Source organism: Rhamphochromis sp. 'chilingali' (genome assembly GCF_963969265.1).
Source record: "Rhamphochromis sp. 'chilingali' genome assembly, chromosome: 19".
NCBI lineage: Eukaryota > Metazoa > Chordata > Actinopteri > Cichliformes > Cichlidae > Rhamphochromis > Rhamphochromis sp. 'chilingali'.
The window spans coordinates 17670673-17692091 of record NC_137946.1 but is presented as its reverse complement, the minus strand read 5'-3'; the positions used below and the strand labels follow the sequence as shown (position 1 = coordinate 17692091).

General features: G+C 42.8%; 1 protein-coding gene across 1 annotated transcript in view; it reads left to right on the top strand.

Annotated features, from left to right (window-relative positions):
- The first annotated feature begins 13436 nt into the window (after window positions 1-13436).
- frem2a (FRAS1 related extracellular matrix 2a) overlaps window positions 13437-21419 on the top strand; it is an 82175-nt gene continuing 74192 nt past the window's right edge. The window contains exons 1-2 of the mRNA XM_080866230.1: window positions 13437-18593; window positions 21288-21377. Of these exons, the coding sequence (XP_080722356.1) occupies window positions 13610-18593; window positions 21288-21377 (5074 nt within the window). The 5' untranslated portion in view covers window positions 13437-13609. The remainder of the gene's footprint in view (window positions 18594-21287; window positions 21378-21419) is intronic.

The following is a 21419-nucleotide window of genomic DNA, read 5'->3' as shown; positions in this document are numbered from 1 at the left end:
GTGGGTGTCAAATTGGGATGTCTTTAGCCAAACTCCTAGAAAACTCACTCTTTGAATTTTCCAAATTCATTTAGATTTCAAATCAAGACATTTTTTTTAAAAAAAAGGGTGCAGGTACAGGATAACACATCAAATTTGATAAATGCTTTAAAAGCTGCAGAATTCTCCATTTAAGATTTTCTCTTTGCAATTTTAAAGCCATGGCTCTGTCTTAAATAGCCACTGGTTTAGCTCACTGTAAACAGTTAGGCCACTGAAATGATAACAGAGAATACTGAGTTTTTGATAACAGCATTTGTGGTGTACAGTTGTATTTAAAAGATGTGAGAGACTGTGATTGATGATGTATGAGGAGGTAACAGTTCATTTGCAAACCACTGATATTAAGATTATTAACACTCACAAAGATTGGACATGTCCCAGTGATTGATTGATTTGTCTTGAACCGAGTTAGGAAACAGTTTGAGGTCTCCAGTTGTATTTTTAGTCTCTTGATATAAAGATGACAGACATAAAGAGACAAACGGGGAACCGGGAGCTGACACGGGCTGACAGCGTAGTGCTGACTGGTCTCAGCGGCTGTGCCTGACACTGTGCCTGTGTCTGCGTGACGGCGAAAAGCCCATTTGCTATGAAATGGGTTTTCCCCATGCACTGGTCTGCTGCCCTCTTTCCCCCAATCGTTTGCGCTCAACCTGCTTCATAAATGACATGTTGAGTGTGCAGCCACCGAGTAAAGGCGCCAATCTAAAATGAGATCTGGTGATCTTTCAATTCTCCGTGCAGACAAGATCATCACTGTGGCCACAGGTCAGTGAGCCAGATAAAGAAATCAGGAGCCAGGGAATGGAAAGAGATTCTCTCCGTCATCCCGTCCAGCTAATTTTCACCCCCATTCCCACACATCAGTCTCTAAAACATGTGGATATACAGCTCAGTCTGCAAACCGTGTAGTTCTAGTTTAGTCCCAGCTGAACTAGAACCTCAATCACAAAGTCCACACCCCCTGGGAAAAGAGTGTCACACATTAGGAAACATGAGGAAAACCAGTTGAGGCATCACATCAAGATTATTTAATTATATGAATGACCTGATTCTGCCCCCTTCTGTCATAAATTTAGTATGGCAGCTGGTTGAAAGCCCTAATTTGCCAGGTTTAATCTTCCTCAGTTTCTTTTCTTTCTTTTCTTTCTTTTTAACAAAACGCTCGCTGTTTGTCGTGTCACGTCAGGGTTTGGCAGTAATTATTTGTTTCTCTTCTCAAGTGTGAATAAATTCAAGGAATATATTCAAGTTATATTTTGAAAGTAAGCCCAAATAATTCTTTAAATATTAATTGTCCTGTCAGTGTATGTATGACATGTCATCTTAAAAATATATCCAAAAAGGATCCAAAGGAAACCTACTGTCAGAACCACAAGTCTGATGGGTTCAGTTGGCTTAACAACAATTCTCTTTGTCACCCCTGGTGTGTGTCTGATAGGTTGTTTCATCTATTATTACACAGGAGGTGAAGATGGTCCGATGACTACAGTATTGTCCTATTTTAACAAGTTTTTGCCGTGAAATGAATGAACAGATTTCTTACCGCTGTCAGACTGCCTGCATTTAATACTCAGTGTGTTTGGTATTAAAAGTATCAACTTTTATGTCTTTTATGGCAACCACTACATGATGCAAACATACCAGGTCTACCATTTTACTTTTCATTCAACTGAAAAATGTATTAATCAGCAGTGACACACATCGTATGTTACGGTGTTATCAACCAATAACGTGATTCAACACAACAGCTAACTGAAATGAATGTCTTGTATGAATCTGACTGGCTGTCCACTCTTGAACCTGCAAGGCAGTCCTAGAGTTAATTTTTTATTTTCCCCAGTTTCTTTGCATCACTTCCATCTGTGCAACAACTTTCTGCAACTATGTGTGCAGAGGGGTTGTGTAGGTATTAATAAATTGCTTAGAGAGTGTATTTTAAGGGCACAACAGCCACGGGCAATGTGCACTCCATCAGCTTGGACAAAACAGAAAAAGCAGGCTCAGCCAGTGTAGTTTTCCAACAGCAGTTCATGTGCGCTCAGCGATAGTATGCTGTGAGAGTGTGCAGCCAGAGCAATTTAGAGCTCCACAAATACTCTGGAGTAGATTGGACACCCATGCTGCCTAGACAATGGATCCTCAGATCATCCCCCGACTTTATCTTTAGAACAGCCTTGGCTGATACTCAGGCTTTTAGTAAAATTGAATGGATTATCATGAAATTTGATGCTCATTTACTTTTCAGTAGAGTTTATCCTTTAATTTCCTGTGCCACCATCAGTTGAGATTTTTATTTATGACACAAAATCAACTAATGCCTTAATTCACTTTAGCACCGGGACACTTTTGTTGTATATTGCTAAAAAGCAAAGGACGACTGCCTAAAATAGGGGACGGAAATGTTACACTAAAAATTGTGATTTCATGTTTTCATTGAGCGTATTTATGCACAGTCAGGTTAGCGTTTAGCACAAAGCACTGCTGTTGCAAACCAGAAACTTACTGTGAGTGATTATTAGCTCTAGACAAAATTGAATACAGTGTACTGCTGCTGCTATTGCTAAATTCACAGGTTTGCACTTGGTTTGCACAGGGTTCAAATAGTGTTTCTGAGCTCATCTAATAATTACCACAACGTTTTGTCTTCTACAGCGTTGCCCCATGGTCTGAAACTAACACCTGTTTATTTGCATGTAGAGGTTTCTCTTCGTTCTCTGAATCTTTCAGTGATACATATCACAAGTTATTAAATCACTGAATTCTTTGTATTTTTAATGTAGAAAAACATGAAAATGCTGAAATATTTGCTTGTGCAGTGCAGTCTATCACACAGTTGTAAATCCCACCACATTTTTACTTTTGAGGCCAAACCTCTGTGCTTGTAATTCTTCTTGGCCAAATACGCAGGCTGCTGCCACATTCTGTATTTTTTGTTTCACCCCTTTGCAAAAGCTAAATAAAACTCACAAAGACAACTTGTTTTGGTGAAAATAAATTTATTTCAGATTTCTGGGAAGCTCTTTTTTCACTCATGCGACTAACTGCACTGACTGTTAGGTGGGAGTTTAATCAGGGGATTTTTGTTTTGAGCTTTTGACGCCTTTTACTGACCGAACGTTTTTGAAATGTGCCACAAGCATCAAATTGTGGCGATGGTGGCTCAAGAGTTGGCAGTTCGTCTTGTAATTGGAAGGTTGCCTGTACGAGCCCTGGCTCCTACAGTATCGGTCATTGTGTCCTTGGGCAAGACACTTCACCCGTTGCCTACTGGTGGTGGTCAGAGGGCCCGGTGGCACCAGTGTCCGGCAGCCTCGCCTCTGTCAGTGCGCCCCAGGGCAGCTGTGGCTACAATGTAGCTGCCATCACCAGTGTGTGAATGTGTGTGTGAATGTGTGTGTGAATGGGTGGATGACTAAATGCGCTTTGGGGTCCTTAGGGACTAAGTAAAGAGCTATACAAATACAGGCCATTTACCAAATTCGAAATGATCATATTCATATTTTTTAAATCTAAATTTTAACATTGTATGTATCATGTTCTGTTCCCATGTATATTTAAGGCAACATTCAAACTTTTCTGGAAACAGGGTTGGACGTCTTCCCTGTGGGAAAGTCTACATGTTGTGCAGCATTGCCACAAACTAAAGGGACTGTTGACGCAATAAAAAGCATTAATGTCCCTGCAGTGAGCAGCCTTCCTTTAGTAACAGGGATCTCACAACTTAGACATTCACATTACTCACACTCTCATTACACATACATATAGGATCTTGGGGGTGGGCACGATACACGGAATCGTGTATCGTGCCAGCAGGAGGGACCATGCGCTTACCTGCTGCTCTCTGGCAGGTAGCTCCATGCCCTCCTGGGTTTTAAATGCACCTTAGAACACACATGCATCAACACTACAATGAGCGGGTGGAGGGAGGTTTGGAGTCTTCTCTCACCCCCATTCTCTGCGGCCTGCTGGAGCGGGGGGGCTAGGAGGAGGAGTTGGCCGTCCGACTGCGGTCTGGAGTGTGGGGCCTCCCTGCTGCTGCGGAGTCGGGGCGGTCTGCCTCCCCCCACCGCAGGGAAAAGGGTAACACCACCTGGGTCTGGGTGCAGTCCCCCCCCCTCCAGGGGCAAGGGTACCTAGACCCGGTTTGTAGAGTACGCTTGGGGAGTGTGATCGTGTGTACAGCGTCTCTTTATGTCTGTCTCCACGTTGGTTGAGTGTGGAGTGAGTGCATATGAGAGCATGAGGGTGGGAATGGATGTTTGTATTTGTGTGTGCCTGTATTTCTGTGTCTATATGTCAGGTTGGGTGTCAGGCGCCACCTCTCTGGGGACATCTCAGGCCCTCCAAGGTATGGAGGCCTATCTCCCCCTACCACCACTTCCCCTGCCAGTGGCGGACTCCCTCAGACGTCGGTGCGTTGGTGGTTCTTTGTGTCCGGGGATGGGCGTCCAGGTACACACCGGCTCACTCCTTGGCGGCCGCTTATCGGGGCCTGGAGCCTGGGGCTTGCTCGGGCCACTTCGGAGGTGGGGTGCCCCCGGCCTCTCGGCCTGGGGCTCGGTCACTCAGGCACGGCTGGCTGCCGGCGGAGCTCACGGGCGCGTCACTGCAACTCCCCCTGGCTTCTGCTCTGCGGCTGCTGGGTGAGCCCTCATCTGGGACTCTCCTCAGCTCTTTCTGGGACAGTGGCGCGGCTGCCCCTCTGTTGGTCTTCCTTGGTCTCTTGTGTTCTGGGGGCCTCTGGATGTCTGGAGTTTTGATCTCCTCCATACCTGCTTCATGCCCTGGAGGACGGGGCTGTGGCCCCCCGACACCCTCTTGCAAATCATTACATGAAGGAACCTTTTAAAAAACAAAAAACAAGCGCGTCCATGCTCACAGGTGTACACACGGGTGATCACACCCACAAACTACACCCTTTTTGGCTCCTACCTCAAAGCACACTGTGTTCTGTTGATCTGATGTGCTGCACAATAATGTTTAATATTTAGTATTTACTGTCATATTCCCATATATCATTGTGATGTTGTTTATTCTATTACTCTTGTTCTCTTCTGCTTGTTTTCTTTTTTCTTTCTCAGCAGGTGATCCAGGTGATTGATATATGCATTTTTTTTTTCTTTTTCTGCTCATTCTGTTGGTTTTTGTCTTTTGCCCTTCTCCCCCGTCCCTCTTCTCAGGTGTTTCTCTTTCCCTCTTTCTTTCTCCCCTTCTTTCCCCCAGTCAAGTCTGTCCCATGTTCAGTAAGTGAAAATAAAATAAACAATAAAAGGTGAATCAAATGGACCATTATGGCAAGGCTGGGATGGTCAATTTGGTAAAGTAAATCCGTTGGGCATCTTTCTTTGCCTTTAGACAACAATTCTGAGGGCAAAAGAGCCAAACGGGACAGGCAAAAAAAAAAAAAAAAAAGAGCTATACAAATACAGGCCATTTACCAAATTCGAAATGATCATATTCATATTTTTTAAATCTAAATTTTAACATTGTATGTATCATGTTCTGTTCCCATGTATATTTAAGGCAACATTCAAACTTTTCTGGAAACAGGGTTGGACGTCTTCCCTGTGGGAAAGTCTACATGTTGTGCAGCATTGCCACAAACTAAAGGGACTGTTGACGCAATAAAAAGCATTAATGTCCCTGCAGTGAGCAGCCTTCCTTTAGTAACAGGGATCTCACCGTTGCACTGATGTTAAATGCCAGAAAGCATTTGCATAGTGTGTATTTCTGTCCACAGCGTGTGTTGGTGGACAGGGAAAAGCAGGAGGACTGTTAACCTTCAAACCCACTTCACCTCGTGTTCTGACTTTTAGTACACTTAGGAGGGTTCAAATCTTATAATTAGGCACTCAGACCATCTCTTTCTCTCTCTGTCTCTCTCATACATATGCCTGCACTTAACATAGTCCTTTCGCACAGTTCCCATAAAGCGTGGATCTCTTCACTGCAGGTTAAACACAGTGATTACATAGATGTCTGTATTGGTAAGTGCAGGTTTAAAAATCTGGCCTGACATTAACTTGCAAGTAGATGTTTTGTGTACGGTGTGTGGTCTAAGGTAGTTACCAACTGATTTTGTTTACCACTTTCAGGCAACAGTAATGCAAACGTCAGTCTAAATAGTTCTCTGTAACACAAGCTGCCATTATTAATAGGTAAAAACAATGAGCACAGAAAGGATTCAGTTTTGAATCGGAACCTGTCGGAGAATTATTTTGATTTTTCTGATTAATCTCTCAATCTGGTAACAGCACTTGACTTAGGAGCTGATTGCTGAACTGCCCTACCACGTTTTACCACTAGAGGGCAGTAGTCTATTAAAAAAGTATTTTCTTTGTCTTATTTAGATGAAAGTCATGACTGCATTTAAGCCGTTTACTGATTTAGAAGAATGTGTGTGCGTGTGTGTTGTTGTTGTTGTTTTTCTTCTTTTATCCTAGATAAACTTGCTTATACTATTAGGTGGCCAAAAATATGCAAGATAGTGCTCGTGCAACACAGGAATATCTGGAATATAAACAACTTTAATTTGTTCTTCTCTGTGGGCCTTCTATTCTTATCTGTACTTTTGCTCCAAAAGGATTCTATTAAATAGAAAACAATTAAAGGGGAAGCGCTGAAAGCACGGTAAAAGGGATGAATCACTGCTCTTCTCTTGCAATAAAGTAATTCACCGGAGAAAAAAAAGAAAATGCTGCGGAAGTACTGTAACAAATGTTCACCTCCAACAGGCCACGAGAGCCGACAACAACCAGCAGAAATTGACACTGCCTGGAGGGCTCAGAGCTGAGTGCTTTGTCTGATGTGTGATGGAGTGTGGCAGGTTTGTCCCTTATTAGACTCATCACCTCTGTAAAATCACATGAAATAGAGAGAATGTGCTCTATAGAGGGCATGTCACAAAGCCAACCAACTGGAAGAAGTCTCACGCACAAGATGTAAACAAATCATTAGAGCCAGTTTTGTTTACTGTCTGTTCTGTATTTAAGATAAAAGTCTCAGCAGTAAATGTCAACCTGAGTGACAGATTTTTCTCTTTCTTCTCTTTTTTTCTTTTTGTTTGTAAGTACACTACCTAGAACTAAAACTAACAGAAACTAGTTTAATTATTTAATTTAAAGCCTTTATTTCTTACAATTTGCCTGGCAATCAATCTAGAATTCACAGAAACACAGATATTTACCCAATTCCCCTCTAATTTATAATGCTAACTGTTCCCCTAACTGAATGGCAAGAGCATTGTCATCTGTAATGGAAATGAGCGTGTGAGATGGAGGAACAAACCCGCGGTTTCCCGAGACAGCAAACTCGAACCAGAATGGCACTTTGTGTAAATGTAAACTCACACAGTCCTTGTGCTGATGATTACAGAGCAGCAGCGGAGCTAACGATTGTGTTTGGAGAAGAGTTCCTGGTGTGTCGTCTGAAAACCTACATTTTCTGACTGTAACATATGAACAAAGAAAGCCCAGATGTGATTATGTACGCAGTTGTGAGAATGCTTATGTGCAAATTGGAAGCAAGTGGGGGGTTCTATTACACATTCAGCTGACCCAGACAGAGAAGCTGTTTCATCTTCTGCAGTAACATATAACCAGTGATTTTGCACGTTGAGCTGTTGCTTTTATGCGTGTGCTTCCTCAAGAAGAAACATGTTCTCTGTGGTTATGGAGATAGTGGCGACAGAACAGAGAGTGATAAGAGGCCCGCTGCCTTTCGTAGATGCCGGGCGTTGAAAGCACAAACGTAACAGCTGTGTGATGGTGTTGCCAGGCGAGTGGAGACGCCATTAAACAATTTATGTACCACAAAAGTTTATGTTTAAATTACTGATATGAAAAAAAGCTATTCAATGTGAAGTATAAGTATAAAGTGGCAAAGAATAACAAGACTGAATTTGTGCATTGATTATACATTAGTTTTCTTATGACTCGTTTATTTGATGCATTTGAATGCAAAAGCTTCAATTGCATTCAGGTTTATTTATACAGCACCATAACACTAAAACAATCTCCTCGTGGAGCTTTGTATTGTATGGTAAAGATCCTACCGTAATGGATGGAAATCTCTTAGTATGTGATAAACTTTAAAGAGTAAGAACGTGTGGGGGAACAGTGGGGAGGAAGAACAGCCCTTTAACAGGAAATGACCACCAGCACAACCAGTCTAAAATTTGGAGCGACCATGTGTCTTGATGGTTATGCTCATTAGAGATGAGGAGCTAACAAGAAAAAAAAACAAGCAGGGTAGGGTAACTATGGAAGAGAGTAGATAAAAACTTAATGACATGCAGTGTATACAAAGTCAGTTCAGTTCAGTTTTATTTGTATAGATCACACAAACAGTTGCCTCAAGTTGCTTTATGCTATAACATAAAGACCGTGCAATAATACAGAGAAAACCCCAACAGTCAGACACCCCCTATGAGCAAGCTCTTGGTATTAGTGTGGAGAGAAAAATTCCTTTTTAAGAGAAAAAACCTTCGGCACAACCAGGTCCAGGGAGGTGCAGCCATCTACCTTAACCTGCTGGTCAACGATGAGAGGAAGACAGGACAAAAGACCCACTGTGGAAGAAAAGAAACAGTCAGTGCATCATGGAAAACCAGCAGCAACCAAGGCTTATTGCATATAAACACACGGGAAGTGAAAAAGGTGTAGGAGAACTCCTCAGTGGATCATGGAAAGTCACTCAGCTGTGTGAGCCTATAGCAGCATAACTAAGAGATGGTTCAGGGACTTACCCCGAGAGAAGGCTGATGGCAAAATGCCCCGCTCCCATAATATTTTTGAAAACTCTAGGAATCGCAATTATGACTGCACTCAGGGAGTGAAGTCTTCTAATAATATATGGTCTTTAGGTTACAAAGGGACTTCAGATTCAGATCAGTGCATGTTTCTCCCAAAGCAATCAGCCAGCATATTCTAAATAAGATGCAGAATCTGGAGCTCCTCCATAGACAGTGAGCCAGTGTTGTGATTTGCCTCAAACCCTAGTGAGCATCAGCAAATGCATATTGTGAAGTAAGAGATAAATGATGAGCGTAAAATATCTCCATTTTGTTCTTCTTAAAAAGCACTCTGTTTACTTTCACTGTCACATGCTTTGTCACAGCATCACAGATTAAAACTCCTACCTCTTGATTCTGCTGGGACGGTGGCATGTGGGTGGTGTGTGTCTGTAAACAAACAAAACTGTCTCTGTGCTGTGCAGTCAGAATTCAAGGACTCCACCTTGCAGTGAGAATTTATCATTTAGATGTTTCAGGAATTTTTTAATTTATATTGGTGCCTGGTAACCAGACAAAAAAACAACCTATGACCAAGTATTACAGACTCTAATTTCGATCCATTTTCATACTGACTGACACAAATATGTAGAACTGATTTAGATGAATGTACTTGGTGTGCTCCCGGCTCAGTGATTACACTGCAATGCTGAGCATTTCCCTTGCTTTCAGCCGCACTTGTACAGATAATTTTATGCAAATGTAAAAATCTGATGTATACCTAACACTCATACTGGCATACCCAATTACCTGAAAGTCCTGAATATAGGTACCAATTGAAAGAAGAAGAAAAAATCTCCACATGTGGCCTTATAATAGCAGAACGGCTGCTGTGCACAAGGAACCCCACAACCTGTACAGTGTGAAAATGTCATGAATATTAGCCTCAACTTTCCCCCAAAAATTCTGTTTTGCTTAGCAGGTGATAGAGATGGGCTGCAGGGATGAGTAGGACTCTCTGTATTAATTAGTCAGATGGGAACAGAATCATATATACAGGGAGTGCAGAATTATTAGGCAAATGAGTATTTTGTCCACATCATCCTCTTCATGCATGTTGTCTTACTCCAAGCTGTATAGGCTCGAAAGCCTACTACCAATTAAGCATATTAGGTGATGTGCATCTCTGTAATGAGAAGGGGTGTGGTCTAATGACATCAACACCCTATATCAGGTGTGCATAATTATTAGGCAACGTCCTTTCCTTTGGCAAAATGGGTCAAAAGAAGGACTTGACAGGCTCAGAAAAGTCAAAAATAGTGAGATATCTTGCAGAGGGATGCAGCAGTCTCAAAATTGCAAAGCTTCTGAAGCGTGATCATCCAACAATCAAGCGTTTCATTCAAAATAGTCAACAGGGTCGCAAGAAGCGTGTGGAAAAACCAAGGCGCAAAATAACTGCCCATGAACTGAGAAAAGTCAAGCGTGCAGCTGCCAAGATGCCACTTGCCACCAGTTTGGCCATATTTCAGAGCTGCAACATCACTGGAGTGCCCAAAAGCACAAGGTGTGCAATACTCAGAGACATGGCCAAGGTAAGAAAGGCTGAAAGACGACCACCACTGAACAAGACACACAAGCTGAAACGTCAAGACTGGGCCAAGAAATATCTCAAGACTGATTTTTCTAAGGTTTTATGGACTGATGAAATGAGAGTGAGTCTTGATGGGCCAGATGGATGGGCCCGTGGCTGGATTGGTAAAGGGCAGAGAGCTCCAGTCCGACTCAGACGCCAGCAAGGTGGAGGTGGAGTACTGGTTTGGGCTGGTATCATCAAAGATGAGCTTGTGGGGCCTTTTCGGGTTGAGGATGGAGTCAAGCTCAACTCCCAGTCCTACTGCCAGTTTCTGGAAGACACCTTCTTCAAGCAGTGGTACAAGAAGAAGTCTGCATCCTTCAAGAAAAACATGATTTTCATGCAGGACAATGCTCCATCACATGCGTCCAAGTACTCCACAGCGTGGCTGGCAAGAAAGGGTATAAAAGAAGAAAAACTAATGACATGGCCACCTTGTTCACCTGATCTGAACCCCATTGAGAACCTGTGGTCCATCATCAAATGTGAGATTTACAAGGAGGGAAAACAGTACACCTCTCTGAACAGTGTCTGGGAGGCTGTGGTTGCTGCTGGACGCAATGTTGATGGTGAACAGATCAAAACACTGACAGAATCCATGGATGGCAGGCTTTTGAGTGTCCTTGCAAAGAAAGGTGGCTATATTGGTCGCTGATTTGTTTTTGTTTTGTTTTTGAATGCCAGAAACGTATATTTGTGAATGTGGAGATGTTATATTGGTTTCACTGGTAAAAATAAATAATTGAAATGGGTATATATTTGTTTTTTGTTAAGTTGCCTAATAATTATGCACAGTAATAGTCACCTGCACACACAGATATCCCCCTAAAATAGCTAAAACTAAAAACAAACTAAGAACTACTTCCAAAAACATTCAGCTTTGATATTAATGAGTTTTTTGGGTTCATTGAGAACATGGTTGTTGTTCAATAATAAAATTATTCCTCAAAAATACAACTTTCCTAATAATTCTGCACTCCCTGTAGATATAAACTCTGTCCCATCATTGTTGGACTTTTTCTTGTTGTTTTTCATTACCTTAAATTTCCAGGTGTATTTTTTTTTTCTATTGCTTATTATTTTGCCTCCCTAATTAAGATCTTTGCATTCACTTTAATCTTTGTCACAGTTTGTGTCTCGGAAGTATCGGGTTTTAATATTCAGTACAATTTCAGTTTCCATAGCGGTGAATCTAACATGCACGTGTGAAGTCACAAGATGAGTGTTTTTGAGCATGCAGCGAGTGTGACAGCTGGAAAAGCTGGAGGTGCCTTGTACTTTGAATGAAACAAAGCAGAAGAAACCCTCTAATCACCTGGCATCTTCAACCTGGGTAGAGTCGAGAACAAAATGCAGTCACAAGCAGTTCTTCTACGGATCAGCTTTAGGTATAATGATTTTAACGACTCAAAGCTGTCAGATTTGCAAGTGTGGAACTTTTTAAATATTCATGTTCAAAACTTATAACCAGTATCAGAACAATCACAAAAACTTCAACTGGTTTACAGCAACTGTGAGATCTTGCCTCATAGTGACATTAGATAAATTATGAATGGGGCTGATGAAGATTGTCCCCTTGTTCGCTGACCTTGTTTTTCGTTAAGTGTACTCGTTCGTGCCAAAACAGAACTCCTGGCATGCTCATCTTTTATTAATGTCAAACATATATTTTTTCGTTGACCAGGACATTTGCCAGTGCGACGTCAAATATCGTTCCAAAAAAAAGAAAATCAATAAAATAAATGCATAAATGTTAAAATCTTAGAAATCTGATCACATAAAAACAGTCTGCTAAGCAACTGGGGGAAGTGGGTGTATTCTCTCATGAATTAGCCTTGACAGATTTTCAAACAACCCCCCCTCACAGGTTCGCCAAGGTCTAGCACTAGATTCCCTCCAGTTCTAAGCAACAATTGCAATATTTCTTGCTCCATGCCACGGCAGCTGAATGCGTATTTCACGTCCCCGCGCTCCTGCTTATAGTTGGAATTTTGTTTATCGTATTACGGTCTATTCTGGACTGACAAGGACAGGGTCATTCGTTCTAATCAATGGGCAGTGGGTGGGGTTTTATTGTTGCTTTTTCTTGCTTAAGGGAAGGTCGTCATCTTTCTGAGGTCCACACTGAGCTGCGTATTCCCTTCAAAATATAAAGCTAAATAAATAAATGGATGAAGGCATACATGAATAAGAAATGGGCAAAAAAATTCGTCCTCACCTTCTTCGTACTTTAACTTTTTGCAGAAAGCGAGGAGTTACTGCAGAGCAAGTGAGGGGAAACACAACAGGGGATTAATACGCCCAGCTACCAAATGACTAATGGAGATATCCCATTAAGTAGGGGATACAGCTCAAATCTTAAAATGTATTATTAATATTGGGGGCAGATGGCATACAACAGTGATCAATGGAATTAAGGGGTTGTCTGTAATTTCTTATAAAAGAAAAATAGGTTGCCGTATAGGAACACATAAATTATCTGTAGCCTGCATATGTCCCAGCAAATGTTCACTTAGTAAGATAACTAGTTTAAGGACTATAATTTTACATGCTCGTATGATGCGTACTTTTACAGCTTTCTCAAGTTAAAAACCAGAAGAATGACAACGTTGGTGGAGTTGAAATGACCTTTTCTGGCACACCGTGGAAAATAAACAATTATAAACTTGCCGTTTCTCTTAATTTCATCAGTGTCTGCATGTCCAAAGATTACATGATAATATTATCTGTGTTAGGCAGAGTGCTTAAAAAGAGGATTTTATTTAAACTTGTCTTTCCATTATGATCGTTCGGGGGGAGTAGTTCTACCAAGAGGACACGCTTGGTAATTAAGCTATAATCAATCCGTCTACTTCAGTTTATCTTCCAGTCTCCACCTCTCCGTGACTGTCAGCCGTACTGCCCATTAGCGATAGGGCTGAGCTAACAAGCCTTCAAAATCCTCCAATATGTGCAGAGATGGGCGGTGGCGCTTTACGCTGGGCTCTCAAGCGGCTGAAGTTAAAACTCCTGAGCGCTATTCTCTCGGAGTATGTCGAGGGTCCGCACGGATAGATGTACGGGAGTCACTGCGTGGGCACCCCGCTGACTCCCTATTGTTTTGGGATTTTTTTATTTTGTTAAGTAAAACAGACATTTTGGAAAAACATTTTCTTTGTTACAGCAGCACCTTGGCAGAGCTCACATAACTGGTGAACATGTTGTCCTGTGGACTTCTCCTGTGTTTTTCCATAACAGGTATTGTCTTCGCGCAGTCCGACAGCTCTGGATTATTTTATGCACTGAGATCAGAACTGTCTGAGGACGCTATCTTGGTGGCCAACAACGGAATACGCGTGCCTTTCGGGAGGTCGGTTTTTATCGATCCAATCAATGATTTGGTCATTCAGACACAGCCCGGCGACCGGTGCAGCATCAACGTGCTCGATAATGATCCACTCTCGCAGAGACCGGGTCATCTGTCTCCCAAAAAGTTTCCCTGCGATTTTGGTCCAAATGATGTGACTTACTCCCACCACGGATCGAGAAGTCCGGCTAAAGACAGAGTGAGGATGCAGCTCAGGTATGACGCGCAAACCGAAACGGTCATTATTCCGTTTATGATGGAGGTTGAAGTAATGTTCACGCAGCTCGAGTTAATCACCAAAAACATGCCTCTGACTGTTGATAACCTCAAAGGGATCAGTAACCCTATTGATAAGAGGATTTTAGAGTTCACTTATGACAGAGAATCTCACAAATGCGAGGTGACATCCCAGTCCAGCAGCAGCGGCAGCAACTCGCTGCCTAGATACGGGAAACTCATCCATGGCGGTAAACTTTCTGCAATGATGGACTGTGATGAATTCACGCGAGCTGATATCCGCTATGAGCACACTTTTCAGCGCAAATCCCCCAACAGGGATTATGTCCCCATGGTTGTGGAGCTGCAGGATAAGGAAGGCAACCTAGTGAAACAGGAGTATTTTCATCTTATGATTCGCATCAAAGGGGGAGAGGAGAACACTCCCCCCAAACCCAGCTTTGTGTCCATGATGATGATGGAGGTCAGCCAGTTTGTCATGACCGCCCTCACCCCTGATATGCTTGCCGCTGAAGATGCCGAGTCAGACCCAGACAAGCTTATTTTCAATATTACTTCCCCCTTATCTTATGAGGAAGGCTATATAGTCAGCACTGATGACAGAAACCTCCCCATCACCTCCTTCTACCAGAGAGACTTGCGCGATCTTAAAATAGCTTATAAGCCCCCCTCCCTGGATTCAGACACTGAGAGGATTTTCCAGCTTGAATTTGAGGTGGTGGACACAGACGGGGCCATCTCGGACCCATTTGCTTTTATGATTGTTGTAAAGCCCATGAACACTCTGGCCCCTGTCGTGACACGCAACACAGGTCAGCTGCTGTATGAGGGGCAGTCTCGGCCTCTCTTCAGCGCTCACAACTTGGAGATCAGTGATGAGGACAACCTCGACTCTGTCAGAGTCACAGTGGTGGATGGGCTGCGCCACGGGGACCTCACAGTGCTGGGCTCTCACAGGAAATTCTTCACACCCGCAGACCTCGCAACAGGAGTTGTTGTGTACCAGCACGACGGGACTGACACATACAGCGACAACATTGTCTTCAAAATGACAGATGGGCAAAATGAAGTTGAATTTCTCTTTCCCATTACAATTGTTCCCACTGATGACGAGCCACCGATTATAAATGCCAACACCGGTTTGGTGCTGTTCAAAAATCAAATGATGCCCATATCTCCCCTCATGCTCAGCGCTGCTGATATTGATTCTGAGGACTCAACTATTAAATTCATCATTGTGCCTCCTTTTTCTTCTATTGGCACGCTGCTCCTAAGGCAGTCAGACGCCCCTGAGGACCCTTCCTCTTGGAAATTTAATGCTGAGGATGAAGTATATGAGAAAGAGGTGACAGAGTGGCTTCAGAAAGATATCACTGATGGGAGGTTGTTTTACAAGCACACAGGCCCTCACAACACAGATGCAATCACGGATCAGTTTGCATTCACAGTCCAGGATGACAACGACCCCCCTAATTTGTCAGAAGAGAGTGTGTTTATAATCCGAGTTTTACCTGTCGATGACGTACTCCCCGAGCTGGTCCCTGGCACCACCCTGCAAATGATTGTTCAGGAGTACAAACCTACTCACTTTAGCAAAGAAGTTCTGCACTATACTGATTTGGACTCTGAGGACCGTGACCTCAAGTATACAGTCATCCAGCCCCCCACAGATACAGATGAAAATAACCCTGTTGTGTTCGGTTCTTTGGTTCTGACAGACCACTCCGCCACTGAAGTAACAGAGTTCACACAAGCTCAAATTAACCACCATAAGGTCTCCTACGAGCCCCCAGATGTTGAGCTTGGAATCACAGCCCACGTTGTGCAGTTTCGTTATACTGTTGAAGACACAGCTGGAAACAGTGTAGAAGGGGCTTTCACCATCTATCTCCAGTCTGTTAACAACAAACCTCCTCAGATCACAAACACCGGCTTTACTGTGCTTGAACGGGGCATACATATCATCACAATCGCTGAACTAGATGCTACAGACCCCGACACTGAGAGTGAGCAAATAACCTTTACTCTGAGTCAGCCTCCTAAGCATGGTCAGATCCAGGTTGCATTCATTGACCTGGAAAAAAAGGGAGTTTTTAGACTTGAGGATATCTCAGAGGGAAAGTTATTGTATATTCAAAGTGGAGAAGAGACAGTAAACGATGAATTTCAGCTGGATGTCAGTGATGGAATTCATATTGTGACCGTGACGGTCAAAGTTAATGTAAAGCCTGTCGATGATGAATCTCCAACCATCAGCTTGCCTGCAGGAACAATCGGGTCTCATATGGAGGTGCTGGAAAATGGAGCCACAGAAATAACAACTAATGTGATTCAAGGTCGTGATGATGACACAGATGACCTTCGGCTGACTTTTATTGTGGAAGATCCTCCCCTTATGGGTGAAATATTAGTTAAAGGAGTCCCAACCACAAAGTTTACTCAGGCTGACATAATTAACGGTGCAGTTGTCTATGCACACACTGGTGGTGAGATAGGTCTCACCTCTCAACAGGATGGCTTCAATTTGACTCTTAGTGACATGTCTGATGATTGGGCAGTAGGTGGCAATAAGGTCACCGGAGTCCATGTTCAGGTCACCATCCTTCCTGTTGACAGTCAAGCCCCTGAGGTCAGAGTTGGTATTCAGTTCAGTGTCATTGAAGGAGAAAAATATGCCATTGGCCCTCAGCACTTGAACGCTGATGATAACGACACTCCAACTGATGATATCCTTTGCACTATCATTGTGCAGCCCACTGCCGGCTATGTGGAGAATATATCCCCCGTTCCAGGCTCAGAGAAGTCCAGGTCAGGAACAGCTATCAGTGCTTTTACCATCAGAGACATCAGGGAGGGAAATATCTACTACGTGCAGAGCATTCACAAGGGAGTCGAGCCAGTAGATGATAGATTCATATTTAGGTGCTCTGATGGTATAAATTTCTCAGAGAACCATTTCTTCCCAATTGTTATCATCCCAGCGAATGATGAAAAACCTGAGATTTACTTGAGAGAGATAGTTTTGATGGAGGGGATGAACATCGCCATCGACTCACAAATTCTGAATGGAGCTGATGCCGATATCCCATCTGAGGAGCTGGTGTTTATGATTTCCAAACCTCCCAAACATGGTGCAATTTTAAACCAGCTAGCCACAGGCCCCATTTTGGTGACTAATTTCACTTTAGAGCAGATTAGAGAGGCGTCAAGTATTATTTATGAGCACGATGACTCAGAGACAATCGAGGACAGCTTTGATGTCATTCTGACTGATGGGAAGTACTTGGCTCAAAAAACAGCCATGGTTATGATCATCGCTGTTGATGATGAAACCCCCAGAATGCTCATTAATAATGGTCTAGAGGTGGAAATTGGGGAGACCAAAGAAATCAGCAACAAAGTGCTCAAAGCGACAGATTTCGATTCAGATGACAGTACACTTACATATATTATCCGGTTTGGGCCTGGTCAGGGTCTGCTGCAGAGAAAAACCCCATCGGGGTCTCTGGAAAACATCACGCTGGGCATGAATTTCACGCAAGTTGAAATTGATGCAGGGCTCGTAGTTTACACGCACAGTGGACAGGAGGGCGTTCGAGACATGGTCAAATTTGATGTCACTGACGGGTTAAACCCACTAATTGATCGTTATTTCTACATCACAGTGGACAGCATTGACATGGTCTTCCCTGATGTGGTCAGTAAAGGTGTTTCTCTGAGAGAAGGTGGCAGGGTGACTCTGACCACTGATCTCCTAAGTACCACTGACCTCAACAGTCCTGATGAGAACTTGGCTTTCACTGTCACAAGGGCCCCTGTTAGAGGCCACTTAGAGTGCACAGACACTCCTGGGATTCCCATTGTGTCTTTTACCCAGCTCCAACTGGCTGGCAGTAAGATTTACTACATTCATACCTCAGACGATGAGGTGAAAATGGACAGTTTTGAGTTTGAAGTCACTGATGGCTACAATCCCGTTTTCAGAACATTCAGAATCTCGATTGTGGACGTCGATAACAAAAAACCTGTTGTGACTGTAAATGATCTAGTTGTCACAGAAGGGCAGCTTAAGCTGATAACACCTTTTGAGCTCACGGCTGAAGACCAGGATACAGCCGAGAAGCTGATCAAATTTACGATCATCCAGCTTCCTGTTCATGGCAAATTGCGCTACAACGAGTCCACACCTATCAGCAGCTTCACAAAACAAGACCTCAATGAAAACCTCATCAGCTACAAGCACGACGGAACTGAATCATCAGAGGACTCGCTCTCCTTTACTGTCACCGATGGCACACACACTGACTTTTATGTTTTCCCCGACACTGTTTTTGAGACTAGGCGCCCTCAAACTCTCAAGATTACTATCGTGGGAGTCGACAATGGCATCCCCCAAATTGTTGTAAACAAAGGTGCGCCCACTTTGAAGATTTTGGCCACGGGTCACCTGGGGTTCCCCATCAGCTCCAAGGCGCTGAAGGCAGAGGACAGAGACAGCAGTCCGGCCTCGCTGCTGTTCCACATCACCACCCAGCCAAAACATGGTTACATCATTCATCTCGGGCACGGCAACAACTCCATCAACACCTTCAGTCAAGGTAAGCTTTGAACAAAACACCTACCAGCTCTATAATGTGTCAGCATGAATATTGAATGTGGAGGAAATAATCAAACAGCACTGATTTTGTTTAGTAATCAGTCAGATCTAATAACCAGAATGCTCATTCCACTCTATGAGAAAAGTCTATCAGTTATTATTTTTTGCAAGAAAAATTACCTCTGCATGCCTGTCCTTGAAAATGTAATCATATATGTTTAAATACAAGATCGTCCTGAGAAGCAAAGTGTTAGACATCAAAATTCCTTGCAAATGTGTAAGTTTTGATTAATTTTTCCAGCCCACCAAAGACTTTAATTTATGGAGTAATAATTATTCAAACGTGTGACAAGTACAGGCCTGGGAATTTCAATAGTTAATTTGTGCGCCTGATTTAGATGTGCCTTGCTCATCAAATCATAATTAGCAGAGCAAAGTTAGAGGCTGATGTTTCGCACAAATGTCTTGTAGACAGTTAGGGATGAATAATTTATTATTTCTGCATCTCTGGGGAAATGTTCACATCTGATGTTCTCTACAGTGGTCTGTTAAATGAAGCAGGACAGAAGTAGGGGGATCGTGTGAAAAGGTCAGCGCGGAGCTTCGAGTGACAGGATAGCATTTGAGTTGCAGCACATTCTGATAGTTTGACCAGGGTCAAGTCAATTTGAAAGAATTTGTTGAAACGCAGAGAGCTCTCACCAAAATGCATTTTTACACCAACACGCAGAGCACACTGTGCCGCTTTAAATGTTTGAACACATTTCTTTTGCATTTGTGCACATTCGGTGACTGATATTACAGGCGGGGATTCAAGACAACAATGCCGTTGATTGAGGTTCAAAGCGATGCAATCAATGCCGTATTTCATATCACGCTGAGGCAATTAGAGCAACAAGTAAGGAAATCCACCTGCTTATGACACAGCTTGGCTTAAGCTCATACGTGGTGTGAGAACACAGTGCCAAAAAAAAAGCAGCACTTGAGCCTGCAGGAGATGGACACTTCTGACAACCACTGTGAGGATTGCAGTCGTTGGAAAAAAATAAAGGGCATAGATGAGACAAGAGTGCAGTGGGGATGAGAAACAAAGGGCAGTAGAGGGGCAAGAGAGAGCAAGTAAAGTGGAGGAGAGTGCAAAAGAGGCAAGAGAAGAGGAGGGGTGGGGGATGTGTGGGTGACATGAGAGAAATAACGAATGAGGGAAGGGGTGTGAGAGATTGAGTGAGAGAGAGAGAGAGAGCAAACAGGCTCGTCAGAAGAATCAGTCAGGTGAAAGAGACAATCCCTCGCTCTTTATTTACTCATCCTATTTCCAGGGCACATCCCGTGAGGCTTTCTTTTTAAATATTTAATGAACAATGTGCCCCTAGTTCACAGTGTTGACTTTGTATTTGTAAGGCCCTCAGGTTCAAGTATGTGCCACAGAGAGGATCCTTCTCAGGCTGCACCTCCCGTTCGATTAGATTCGACACTCAATAATCTGAAAAACATGAGCAGCAATCTGGAAGCGAACAAAGTCTTTGCATCACATGAAAGGTATATTTTTTGTCATGTTCGGCACAAGAGAAGCAGACTTAAGCTTCGTCCCAGGCAGGAGTCGGGGGTTTATACTTTTATGAACCTCCTTCCTCTGACATCTATTATTAAAGGAGGTGGTTTGAAGGGGCAAAGCCCTTTCACAGTCTTGATGATTTTTCTGTACTGTAATGGGTGTTTGCAGAGACTGGTGGGAAAAAGAAATGTAGGCAGAGCCCTGTAATTCAGAAAAGTTGGAAAAACAGGTGTGTCTGTGTGCCTGCTGAAACTCCTGGTTTTAACATTCTTGCCTTGTCTGTCATTAAAAAAGATCCACTGTCACCTGGTTTTCAGCGCTGATGAAACACCGAGTTGGCCGTTTCTGGGTTTAAATGTATTCTGTTGCTTTAGCTTGAGCTCTTTTGGATTTGAGGTTGCGGCCTTATCGTCCTGGATTACGGATGCATGACTTTCAGAATGCTTTCTCTGGTGGAAAATTGTTCATGCTGAGTACTGATAAGGAACTGAATCAGTGTGATACTAGAGACCTGCTGTTACTGTAGCTGATATAGTACTGGAGCGGGACAGCTTCCATCTTTGAGCAATTATTTGACAGAGAGAGTGTTTGAACAAGCCATAATGCAACTTCAAAGTGTGTTTGAGGCTATTTCTGTAGTCAGCATGAAACACAACATGAAGGGCCTTTTTTTACACTCTTAAAATGCAAATTTTATTTACTAAATATGTATTTAAAAAAAAAATCTTGACAAGGACAGATCTCTGCACGATGAAATTAGTACTTTTGGCCATCACCTTGCTTTAAGTTGGAGCAAACTGATATTGTTTATCGTGCATCGTCTCACATTCACTTCACAGCGCAAGACATGACTTTAAAATGGAAAGCAGGCTACAGTGGCACTCATTTGCATTCTATAATTACTTATATTTTTTTTTAAAAAATTCTGTTTGCTTATCATCTTGATTTTTGTTTTTTGCCCTTTGTTGGATTTCAGGTGACTGAGTTTTATTCTGTTTGCACAAACTTTCAGTTCACTGTGCTTTTATTTCCAGATCTAATTTTCACACCTGATTTGACACTTCAAAGTTTCACGAAAGAAAAATTCATAAAAAGAAAATATATATTTTTTAAAAAACTAAAGTTACTTTTCTGTTGCAGCCGATATCGATGGCCTGAGCGTCTGCTATGTGTTGCGGAGTGGAGAAAACGCTACGTCTGATGTCTTCCATTTCTCTGTTGAGGATAATGGTAAGAGTTCACCTTCTTTTATATTTGCATTTATTTGTCTGT